The sequence below is a fragment of the Balaenoptera borealis genome, assembly GCF_965194805.1.
Source record: "Balaenoptera borealis genome assembly, chromosome: 9".
In the NCBI taxonomy this organism is placed as follows: Eukaryota; Metazoa; Chordata; class Mammalia; order Artiodactyla; family Balaenopteridae; genus Balaenoptera; species Balaenoptera borealis.
The window spans coordinates 14,848,510-14,861,417 of NC_138873.1; the positions used below are offsets into that span (position 1 = coordinate 14,848,510).

The following is a 12,908-nucleotide window of genomic DNA, read 5'->3' on the forward strand; positions in this document are numbered from 1 at the left end:
ACCTATGGGATGCAGCAAAAGCAGTTCTAAGAGGGACGTTTATAGCAATACAAGCCTACATCAAGAAACAGGAAACATCTCGAATAAACAACCTAACCTTGCACCTAAAGCAATTAGAGAAAGAAGAGCAAAAAAACCCCAAAGCGAGCAGAAGGAAAGAAATCATAAAGATCAGATCAGAAATAAATGAAAAAGAAATGAAGGAAACAATAGCAAAAATCAATGAAACTAAAAGCTGGTTCTTCAAGAAGATAAACAAAATTGATAAACCATTAGCCAGACTCATCAAGAGAAAAAGGGAGAAGACTCAAATCAATAGAATTAGAAATGAAAAAGGAGAAGTAACCACTGACACTGCAGAAATACAAACGATCATGAGAGATTACTACAAGCAACTCTATGCCAATAAAATGGACAACCTGGAAGAAATGGACAGATTCTTAGAAATGCACAACCTGCCGAGACTGAACCAGGAAGAAATAGAAAATATGAACAGACCAATCACAAGCACTGAAATTGAAACTGTGATTAAAAATCTTCCAACAAACAATAGCCCAGGACCAGATGGCTTCAAAGGCGAATTCTATCAAACATTTAGAGAAGAGCTAACACCTATCCTTCTCAAACTCTTCCAAAATATTGCAGAGGGAGGAACACTCCCCAACTCATTCTACGAGGCCACCATCACCCTGATACCAAAACCAGACAAAGATTTCACAAAGAAAGAAAACTACAGGCCAATATCACTGATGAACATAGATGCAAAAATCCTCAACAAAATACTAGCAAACAGAATCCAACAGCATATTAAAAGGATAATACACCATGATCAAGTGGGGTTTATTCCAGGAATGCAAGGATTCTTCAATATACGCAAATCAATCAACGTGATACATCATATTAACAAATTGAAGGAGAAAAACCATATGATCATCTCAATAGATGCAGAGAAACTTTCGACAAAATTCAACACCCATTTATGATAAAAGCCCTGCAGAAAGTAGGCATAGAGGGAACTTTCCTCAACATAATAAAGGCCATATATGGCAAACCCATAGCCAACATTGTCCTCAATGGTGAAAAACTGAAACCATTTCCACTAAGATCCGGAACAAGACAAGGTTGCCCACTCTCACCACTATTATTCAACATAGTTTTGGAAGTGTTAGCCACAGCAATCAAAGAAGACAAAGAAATAAAAGGAATCCAAATCGGAAAAGAAGAAGTAAAGCTGTCACTGTTTGCAGGTGACATGATACTATACATAGAGAATCCTAAAGATGCTACCAGAAAACTACTACAGCTAATCAATGAATTTGGTAAAGTAGCAGGATACAAAATTAATGCACAGAAATCTCTTGCATTCCTATACACTAATGATGAAAAATCTGAAAGTGAAATTAAGAAAACACTCCCATTTACCATTGCAACAAAAAGAATAAAATATCTAGGAATAAACCTACCTAAGGAGACAAAAGACCTGTATGCAGAAAATTATAGGACACTGATGAAAGAAATTAAAGATGATACAAATAGATGGAGAGAAATACCATGTTCTTGGATTGGAAGAATCAACATTGTGAAAATGACTCTACTACCCAAAGCAATCTACAGATTCAATGCAATCCCTATCAAACTACCACTGGCATTTTTCACAGAACTAGAACAAAAACTTTCACAATTTGTATGGAGACACAAAAGACCCCGAATAGCCAAAGCAATCTTGAGAACGAAAAATGGAGCTGGAGGAATCAGGCTCCCTGACTTCAGACTATATTACAAAGCTACAGTAATCAAGACAGTTTGGTACTGGCACAAAAACAGAAATATAGATCAATGGAACAGGATAGAAAGCCCAGAGATAAACCCACACACATATGGTCACCTTATCTTTGATAAAGGAGGCAAGCATATACAGTGGAGAAAAGACAGCCTCTTCAATAAGTGGTGCTGGGAAAATTGGACAGGTACATGTAAAAGTATGAAATTAGAACACTCCCTGACACCATACACAAAAATAAACTCAAAATGGATTAAAGACCTAAGTGTAAGGCCAGACACTATCAAACTCTTAGAGGAAAACATAGGCAGAACACTCTATGACATAAATCACAGCAAGATCCTTTTTGACCCAGCCCCTAGAGAAATGGAAATAAAAACACAAATAAACAAATGGGATCTAATGAAACTTAAAAGCTTTTGCACAGCAAAGGAAACCATAAACAAGACCAAAAGACAACCCTCAGAATGGGAGAAAATATTTGCAAATGAAGCAACTGACAAAGGATTAATCTCCAAGATTTACAAGCAGCTCATGCAGCTCAATAACAAAAAAACAAACAACCCAATCCAAAAATGGGCAGAAGACCTAAATAGACATTTCTCCAAAGAAGATATACAGATGGCCAACAGACACATGAAAGAATGTTCAACATCATTAATCATTAGAGAAATGCAAATCAAAACTACAATGAGGTATCATCTCACACCGGTCAGAATGTCCATCATCAAAAAATCTAGAAACAATAAATGCTGGAGAGGGTGTGGAGAAAAGGGAACACTCTTGCACTGTTGGTGGGAATGTAAATTGATACAGCCACTATGGAGAACAGTATGGAGGTTCCTTAAAAAACTAAAAATAGAACTACCATATGACCCAGAAATCCCACTACTGGGCATATACCCTGAGAAACCATAATTCAAAAAGAGTCATGTACCAAAATGTTCATTGCAGCTCTATTTACAATAGCCAGGACATGGAAGCAACCTAAGTGTCCATCATCGGATGAATGGATAAAGAAGATGTGGCACATATATACAATGGAATATTACTCAGCCATAAAAAGAAATGAAATGGAGATATTTGTAATGAGATGGATGGAGTTAGAGTCTGTCATACAGAGTGAAGTAAGTCAGAAAGAGAAAAACAAATACAGTATGCTAACACATATATATGGAATCTAAGGGAAAAAAAAAAAAGGTCATGAAAAACCTAGTGGCAAGACGGGAATAAAGAAGACACAGACCTACTAGAGAATGGACTTGAGGATATGGGGAGGGGGAGGGGTGAGATGTGACAGGGTGAGGGAGTGTCATGGACATGTATACACTACCAAATGTAAAATAGCTAGTGGGAAGCAGCCACATAGCACAGGGAGATCAGCTCGGTGCTTTGTGACCACCTGGAGGGGTGGGATGGGGAGGGTGGGAGGGAGGGAGATGCAAGAGGGAGGGGATATGGGAACATATGTATATGTATAACTGATTCACTTTGTTATAAAGCAGAAACTAACACACCATTGTAAAGCAATTATACTCCAATAAAGATGTTTAAAAAAAAAAAAAAAAAACATCAGAAGCAGGGGATGTGCCCACCCCTGGAAAAGAGAGGTGTTCAATCATCAGCAAAGATCACTATTAGTTTTTGCACATCCAGAATTTTTAAAGAGTATTGGAATGGGCCAATCAAGGAAAATCAGTCAATTTATGCTCTGCTGTGAATATTTTATTTCAAATCTCAGATAGGTTTGCTAAAATAGCACAGTCTATTTCTAATTCTTTAAATGTTAAAAACTAAGAGATCATAAAAAACAGACATATTTTAAAGGCAAATTAGGATCATTTCAATAATTTGGCATCATTTTTTAGTACCCTAGATAATAAACATGATTATTGCTTTCCCTTTTTACCATGTTGAGTGTTTACTGCAAATTCTTTCACGCTATTCAAAGATTAACAAAGCATGTAATTGCATATACTCAAAAGCATATCATATTTCTATTTAGAAAAAATGTATAACAATAAAAGACCAACATCAATATATCTCTAAGTTCTTACTTTCAGCGTATGAAAGGTAACATTTATTCAGTCTCTCTCACTCATTTAAGTCATAGTTAATGCTATGGCTCTGATTTATTTATGTATATGATTCTATACATTTAAGATTTCAGTCTTACTTCTCTGTTCCAGGAGTTTCTAAATTATTTCCACTTCTATTTGCATTTCACTTTGACCCAACAAAGTCCCAGGCATCTATCATAGAGACATAATCATATAAATGTGAAAATATGAATGCACATGGGTACTCACTGCATCTTGGTTTATAATAATTTTTTGAGTGGAACTAACCTAAGTGCCTAAAGGAGAGAGCAAAAAGAACTGGTTAAGTAAATTATGATATTAACAGGCAATGGAATATCACTGGCCATTAAAAATGATACAATGAAAGACTTTTTAAGTATTTACAACATATTATTCAGGAAAAATAGTTCACTACATGATGACATTTATGTATAACTGTCTGAAGATCTGTTCAACAAAATGTTAACTATAGCATTTCTGGAATCGTAAGGTTGTGAGTAATTTTAATTTTGGGGGGCACTTTATTATATCTTTTAAAACTTTCTTATAATGAATATATATCATTTTATTACTCATTTGTTTAATAAATATTTATTGGGCACTTACTATGCTACTTACTCTGCTTAAAGGTCCTAAAGATACAGCAGTAAACAAAACAGATAAACATCCTTGCCCTCATGGGGCTTACATTCTAGTTGGGAAGATGGACAATAATCAAAAAATAAATGTATGTAAAATGTATAGTATATTATAAAAGGGCTGGAGACAAAAACAATTAAGCAGGAAAGGGAGTAAGAAACATTTGGGAGGAGTGGGGTGAAATTTTAGATGTAGTCGCTAAGATCAAGTTAGTGGCAATGGGAAGTTGTCAAAACTTAGATTTATTTGGATGGCAGAGATAGATGATGATATTTACTGAAGGATCAAGGAAAGAGAAACAAGGACGATCCAAGATTTTGGCCCTGATCAACTAGAAGAATGGAATTATCATTAAACGAGATTAGGAAAAGCACAGGAGGATTTTGTGGAAACACCAGGAGGTATTTTGGACATGTTCCCTTTGAGATGCCTGTTGGATATCCGCATGGAGATGCCCAGTAAGTCGTAAGATATGTGGGTCTTGAGCGCTGGGAAGAGGTCTAGGCTAGATCTAGAAACTACATGCTCGTGGGGGGTCACAAGCATGTAGATCATACTTTAAGTCATGAGACTGGATGAGAGTGGATTTAGATAGAAAGGAGAAGAGAGTCAAGGACTGAGCCCTGGGGCACTCCAGTACTTGGAAGTCAAGGAGATGAGGAGGACAAAGCAAGAGACTGTGACAAAGCGGCTAGAAAGGTAAGATCAAAAGCGGGCACGTGCAGTGTCCTGGAAGCTAAAACAAGAAAGTGGTTCAGGGAGAAAAGCCAACTGTTGGCTCATGTACTGGAAGGTCAAGTAAGATAGGACTGATCACTGAATTTGCAATGCGCGGTCACTGGTCACCTTAATGAGTGGCTTCAGTGGAGTAGATCTGAGAAAGGAGAGAAGTTGGTACAGTGAGTACGTATAAACACGTTCCAGCAGTTTGGCAGTACGTGGAAGGAGAGAAAGAGGACCGGAGCTGGAAGCACTGGGTTTTTGCTTTTATCTTTATAAGATGAAATAAGTAAAACAAGTATCAAGTATTTTATTAGTAAAGTGATTTAAGTTATTACACACAGAATTTTTAAAGTGTATCTTAAGAACAGGTAGCTCCTAATTTTATCTCAGTAATCACCTTTTGTCAGAACTAAGGGTAGAAAACCTAGATTTCCTGAGTTCTCTGCATAAACTGGCAATAAACCCTAATGAGGAGTGTTCAGGGTGGTCTGGGGTGTTCTGGGTTTCCGGGGTATTTTTATAACTAGCTTCTGAATAAACCCTTCCCCCTGTGCACTTCCACCACCTCCACTTAAACCTCTACTTAGAGGAAATCTTCCAAATTGTATATATCTAAGAATTTGCAACCCTAATCAATAGGGCATAAACATGCTTAGCACAACGCCATGTTTGTTAAGATTCTTGGTGACATTTAGAAATGAGCTTGGAAAAAATTTTCAAGACTCCAAAGATACGTGAGGTCAATGAATTTTTTTTCAAAAACGCAGGGGACACGGGTTCGAGCCCTAGTCCGGGACTAGACTCCACATGCCGCAAAGCAACTAAGCCCATGCACCACAACTACTGAGCCTGCACTCTAGAGCCCGCGAGCCACAACTACTGAGCCCGCGAGCCACAACTACTGAGCCTGCATGCCACAACTACTGAAGCCCGTGCGCCTAGAGCCCGAGCTCCGCAACAAGAGAAGCCACTGCAATGAGAAGCCCACGCACGGCAACGAAGAGTAGCCCCCCTCGCCGCAACTAGAGAAAGCCTGCACGCAGCAGCGAAGACCCAACGCAGCCAAAAATAAATTAATAAATTTATTTTTTAAAGTTTAAAAAAAAAAAAAGAAGTTAGTATTTTAACACTAGCTCCACTGAGAAGTATATTGAAATATCCTCACTGCAATTTCTCGTCCAGTTCTACAACTTTCTTCTTTAACTCCTGGTTCTCCTTGATTGCAGACTGAGCTGTGATTTTAATTCTAATTTTAGAAGTGGAGAGTGCCGCTGATTCTTCTTCTAGCTCCTGAACTCTGTCTGTCAAAGAGGTGGGGAGAGACGATTTTCTGGCATTGTTTTCTCTGTAGTTCTCCATTTCAGCTTTCAACTCTTGACAGGAAACTTCTTTGGAAAGCATCTTGGATCGCAGTTCTCGAAGCTAACGTGGAAAAGAAGTAAAAAGAGGGAAAAGATGTCAATGGTATAAGTTGGAAGTACCTTGAAAAAACCCCAAAATCATAATTTAAAATGTCAATCTTTTATTCATGACTTCATCCGACTTTACTTTTTTTTTTCTTCCTATTTGTTTCCATATTACCAGCTGGGAAATCATGCCTAAATAGTGGACTTCAGGGCTTCCCTGGTGGCGCAGTGGTTGAGAATCTGCCTGCCAATGCAGGGGACACGGGTTTGAGCCCTGGTCTGGGAGGATCCCACATGCCGCGGAGCAACTAGGCCCGTGAGCCACAACTACTGAGCCTGCGCGTCTGGAGCCTGTGCTCCGCAACAAGAGAGGCCGCGATAGTGAGAAGCCCGCGCACCGCGATGAAGAGTGGCCCCCACTTGCCGCAACTAGAGAAAGCCCTCGCACAGAAACGAGGGCCCAACACAGCCAAAAAAAAAAAAAAAATAGTGGACTTCATAGTCTGTCTTTTTCAAAAAACAATTGAGCAATGTCTTGTGGTAATTGAGTCTCACTCAAGAGACATGTGTGGTGTATTTTGCAAAAAGCAATAAAATATTTTGCAATGAGAATTCATTTTCTAAATCTGTATTACTGCTATTGCTGCTCACGATGAAACAAGGAAGCTGCAAGGTAGGCTAGTTGTAATCTCATGGCCATAGCTGTTTCCCAAGTCAATACAGACTATGCGATATATCACAGCATTTCACCCCCTGGCCTTCTGGACCCTTACCGTGGGTGATAAAGGAAAATAATACTCGGATTTCTGGAAAAAATATAGGAGAAAAGGAAAATCATTATAGGGTTTATACAAAGGAAACATTTTAACTTTTATGAATTCTGTGGCATTAAAATGCTGAGCACAGTATGTGCCTTATTAAGCTACCAGATCCACCCCCATTAGAAAACTTTATGAATGCATCTATTTTTTTGGAACCGTAAGTATGCATGCATACATTTATTCACACACACACACACACACACACACACACACACACACACACTATCAATTCATCTTTCAGTGGGATCCTGGCAGCCTAGTGAGAGTGCTAGTTACCTCACAGGCAAGCCTAGGATTCCTTGGGGCCATCAGGCTATAAGTACAGTGAGTCTACAGAGAATCTCCCAGAAACTCCACAATAGACCTGATCCAGCCCAGAGGGTAAATGGATCCCAATCATCTTCCTAGAATTTCCCCCAGACAATCAGAACCACAGAAAGGGATTCAGATTTCCACCCCCAGAGCTTCAGATTGCAAGCAATCCACGTTAAAGGCAGCTACTCCCAAGGATGCTTACAGCCATCCAAAGCCCACACAGCCCAAACCCGAAGTCCCCAGGTGCCCACAGGTGCTCTCGAGGATGTAGAGCTCCGCTGAGATCCAGAACCCAGCCCACGTCACCCTGCTTTGCAGCACGGCAAATGCACAGCCTTTCAGGAGTTCTCCACAGCTAGAGGGTAGGGGCAGAGAGAATAAGCATAAACTTTGCCAAAAAGTTTAAAACTGTTTCCCTTTGTCCTATTTCTAATCACCTCTATACTCTGCTTCGCTCCACAAGAAGCTAACAAGGCCATTTGTGAGTTATGAAGACGCAGACTCTCACCTCCAACTGAGCAGATTCAAATTTGACCAGAGTTGCTGCAAGTTCACTCCGGGCAGCCTCGACCACATTCCGATAGTGGTTTAACTGCTCTGGAGTAACTGCGACTTCCAAGAGATGATCATAAGTTTCCTGATAGGGTTCCCCAAAAGACAAAATATACAAAAGAGAGTTAAACAATCTTTTCCATGCAGCTGTGCAAAGCAAGATTAAATACAGAAGCATTCTTTGTAGCCCAAATATGTTGGAAAGGCTGCCCAGAGATGTGTTTTGTTCCGATTATTTCATTCTCCTTCTCAAAATTCTAAGGGAAGCAGGAGGCAGCCCAGGAACGAATGATAGGCTCCCCCAGGACGGTAGTGGAGTTTGACATTTAAGAGTTGGTATGTCCCCTTGGGGGACTTCCCTGGTGGGCCAGTGGGTAACACTCCGCGCTCCCAATGTAGGGGACCGGGGTTCGATCCCTGGTCAGGGAACTAGATCCTGCATGCTGCAACAAAGATCCTGCATGCTGCAACAAAGATCCTGCATGCTGCAACAAAGATCCCGCATGCCACAACAAAGATCCTGCCTGCTGCAACAAAGATCCTGCATGCCGCAACAAAGATCCTGCCTGCTGCAACAAAGATCCTGCCTGCTGCAACAAAGATCCTGCATGCTGCAACAAAGATCCTGCATGCCACAACAAAGACCCCGCATGCCACAACAAAGACCCTGCATGCCACAACAAAGACCCAGCACAGCCAAAAAATAAATAAATAAATTAAATTAAATATTAAAAAAAAAAAAAAGATTTGGCCTTTGACACTTTACAGAGTTTCCTTCCGCCCAACTCCAATGTTATTTGACCTCTGACCAGAACAGATAGCATCAACAAAGAACCACCAGAAAAGATGGTTAACAGGAGGCAGTTTTTATTGTTCTTCTGTGTCCAGACTACAAAGATTATCAACTCATCTCTGGTCTGTTGAATAAAGTGTTTCATGTGTTTATCAAAGAGACCATGTGATTTAAGTATAAAAGTCTGTCTCCTTCATAATTATCCACTATGCCATTTATTCTCAATCATCTCATAGCCTATCTTGGATTTTTGTTTTTGTTTTTTTATTTATTTATTTTTGGCTGCGTTGGGTCTTCGTTGCTGCGCGCGGGCTTTCTCTAGTTGCAGAGAGCCGGGGCTACTCTTGGTTGCGGTGAGTGGGCTTCTCATTGCAGTGGCTTCTCTTATTGCAGAGCACAGGCTTCAGTAGCTGTGGCTCAAGGGCTCTAGAGCTCAGGCTCAGTAGTTGTGGCGCACGGGCTTAGTTGCTCCACGGCATGTGGGATCTTCCCGGACCAGGGCTAGAACCCGTGTCCCGTGCATTGGCAGGCAGATTCTTAACCACTGCGCCACCAGGAAAGCCCTATCTTGGGGTTTTGAAGGTTACTCAGATGAATGCCTGAGGCCAGAGACAGTGGTCGTGCCTGGAGTCCTTCTCCATCCAGAAGAGAACAGCTCTCAGCTCCACTGAGGGCTGCCAATGCAGAAATATGGATCCCAGCATGGCCTCATTACTCTAATTTTTCAAGACAAGTCCTATATTTGGGCTTTTTGAAGTAAAAATTCCCAGTTTTTGCCTCTGGGTAACTAATCTAAATTTAAAAAAAAAAAAACACCATATGATCCCAATAAACACATCTGCAGAGCAGATTTGATGGGTTTGGGCTGTGGGTCAGTATGTAACCTCTGGTTCTGTTTCTGTCCTATTCATGCCATAACACCTGCTTTCTGAAAGAATTATTCCAGAGTTTGGACAGATACCCACCTGTATGAAGTTTCCAGGGACTGGGGTCTTTGTGAAAGACATACAAGAAAGCCATTCATTTTTGAAGGAATATGAAAGAGGTCACATAAAGGAGGGTTTCCCTGGAATATCTAGTGTCTTCGGGGGACACACCAGTAAAACCTGTTTACGACTCTGCCCGGCTACTGAACTGCCAAAGACTACTGTTTGGAAATACGCATGAATGCAAAAGTCATCTTAAAGCCCTGAACTTCACAACAAGCGTTGTCATGACTAGTGTGTTTCAATCCACAAAATGCTAAACAAAACCTTCAGCGCTCTTACTGACAGCCAGTGTTTGTCAATTACAACATATCCAAGAAGATGGTAGGCATGTACTCCTGGGGAGAAAGCATAAAACAATTAACTGCATCTGTTAAGAGAACCACATCCTATTCAGCCTCACCCAGCATTCAGAAGGAACTTTTCCACCCTAACCACTCCAGCAATATTTTCCAAAATAAGCCATGTGAGGACCTAGGTCACCTACAAGAGGTTTGAGCTACAGTATGTATGGACTATTTTCTAAAATTCCTTAGGGAAATAAGTTTCTTAATGGCTATGATTATTTCTTTCATTGATTAACATGATTTTTTAGGACATGACATAGTCATACTATAATTTTATATCTCTTTCTTATGAAAAACTATTGTGTCCATTGGATATAATATTAAGAGCCCCTGAGACAGTTCAGAAGTGGGCCTTTATTTGAGGAGGTCACAGTGTAATGCAGGACACCACCAAAAGCATTAGCATCTTCACATGCTCATGGGCGAAAGAAACTACATATTAAGATATTATTACCTTTGACACTGGAGCAGGGCCTACATGAGGAGGACTCTTGATTACTGAGCTTAGAAGACAGTTGCTAGGGTCTAAATCACCTTTCAAAGTCCAGCAGACTCGAGATTATTCATCAGCAAATGTTTACGAAAAGCCTATTCTGGGTCAGGCACTGAGCTTACAGTCTAATAAGAAAAAGAGCATTTATCAAACAACCACACTGGTGATTGTATAATTACAAACTGAAATAAATTCAAGCAAAGAAAGAAACAGACAACAAAGGAAAGTGACTTAAAATTAGGGAGGTGGAAGGAAAGATTTCCCTAAAGAAGTGATGATTAAATAGAAATTAAATAGGCAAGAGGTACTGAAACAGGAGCAACCCACATCTTTCAAATAGCCAAAAGTCTGAGCAAAGGTCCTGTGGCAGGAGTATGCCCTGTGTGATCAAGGATCAGAGAGAAGGCAGTGAGGCTGAGGGGTCAGAGCAGGTGAAGAACACTGGCAGCAGGGCTCGAAAGGCAGCCCTGAGTCCACTGATATATTTTAGTACCTGATAGGGCTTCTTTTTAAAAATATTCCTCCTTGGCTATTCTTACATGTTCATTTTACCATATGAAATTTAGAATCAGCTCATCAAATTCCAAAAAATCCTGTTGGTATTTTTATTGGGAGCATGTTAACTTTATAAATAAACTTAAAGAGAATTAATATCTCTTAAATGTTGAGTTTTCCAAATAAAATCATCTTTGTTCCATTTGTTCAGGAATTCTCACATGTCACATATGTAGCCGTGATGGTTAGTTTTATGTGACAACTTGACTGGGCCACAGGGTGTCCAGATATTTGGTTTAAACATTATTCTGGTTGTATCTATGAGGATTTTCTGGATGAGATTAACATTTGAATCAGTAGACTGAATAAAGCAGATTGCCCTCTCCAACGTGGGTGGGCCTCATCCAATCCACTGAAGGCCTGTATAGAACAAAAAGCCTGAGTAAGGGAGAATCTGTTCTCTCTGCATGTTTTTGAGCTGGGACATCAATCTCCCCCTGCCTTTGGATTCAGACTCAGACTGGAATTTACACCTTCAGCTCTCCTGGGCCTCCAGCTGGCCTACTGCAGATCTTGGGAATTCTCAGCCTCCATTATTACTCAAGCCAATTCCTTGTCATATATATATACACACACACACACACATATACATACATATACATCCTACTGGTTCTGCTTCTCCAAAGAACCCTGACTGAGCCCCAGAGACACCTCTGTGTTGAGCTGGGCTCTGGAGTATACCACACTGACATAAATCATAACAATGTTTTCTTTTTTTTTTTTTCTGTTGCTATACCAATGTTTTCTTAAACAAAAATAAACAAATGGGACCTAAACTTATAAGCTTTTACACAGCAAAGGAAACCATAAACAAAATGAAAGACAACCTATGGACTGGGAGAAAATATTTGCAATGTGACTGACAAGGGCTTAATTTCCAAAATATACAAACAGCTCCTACAACTCAATGACAAAAAAATAAACAACCCAATCAAAAAATGGGCAGAAGACCTAAACAGACATTTCTCCAAAGAAGACATACAAATGGCCAATAGGTACATGGAAAGATGCTCCACATTGCTAATTATTAGAGAAATGCAAATCAAAACTACAGTGAGGTACCACTTCACATCGGTCAGAATGGCCATCATCAAAAAGCCTACAAATAACAAATGCTGGAGAGGGTGTGGAGAAAAGGGAACCCTCCTACCTGTTGATGGGAATGTAAATTGGTACAGTCACTATGGAAAATACTCAGTAGTATCAAGGTTCCTTCAAAAAAAAAAAAACTAAAAACAGAGTTGCCATATGGAGTATACCACAGAAATCCATTCCTTCAAGACACTCTGAGGTAGCTTGAAATGAGAAGAAATGCACAGCAGTAGCATGAGAGGATTACAAGGATAGGGAAAAACAATATGAAAACTGAAAGAAGAATACATGAATTTATTTATTTATGCCTACGCTTTTCCTCTTA

General features: G+C 39.9%; 1 protein-coding gene across 1 annotated transcript in view; it reads right to left on the reverse strand.

The window, feature by feature from the left end:
* Positions 1-12,908, reverse strand: part of CCDC170 (coiled-coil domain containing 170) — a gene marked incomplete at its 5' end in the record, with an annotated part of 97,257 nt that overhangs the window by 56,864 nt on the left and 27,485 nt on the right. Inside the window, 4 exon segments of the mRNA XM_082406066.1 lie at positions 6,389-6,645; positions 7,403-7,435; positions 8,274-8,402; positions 10,379-10,434. Coding sequence (XP_082262192.1) covers positions 6,389-6,645; positions 7,403-7,435; positions 8,274-8,402; positions 10,379-10,434 — 475 coding nt within the window.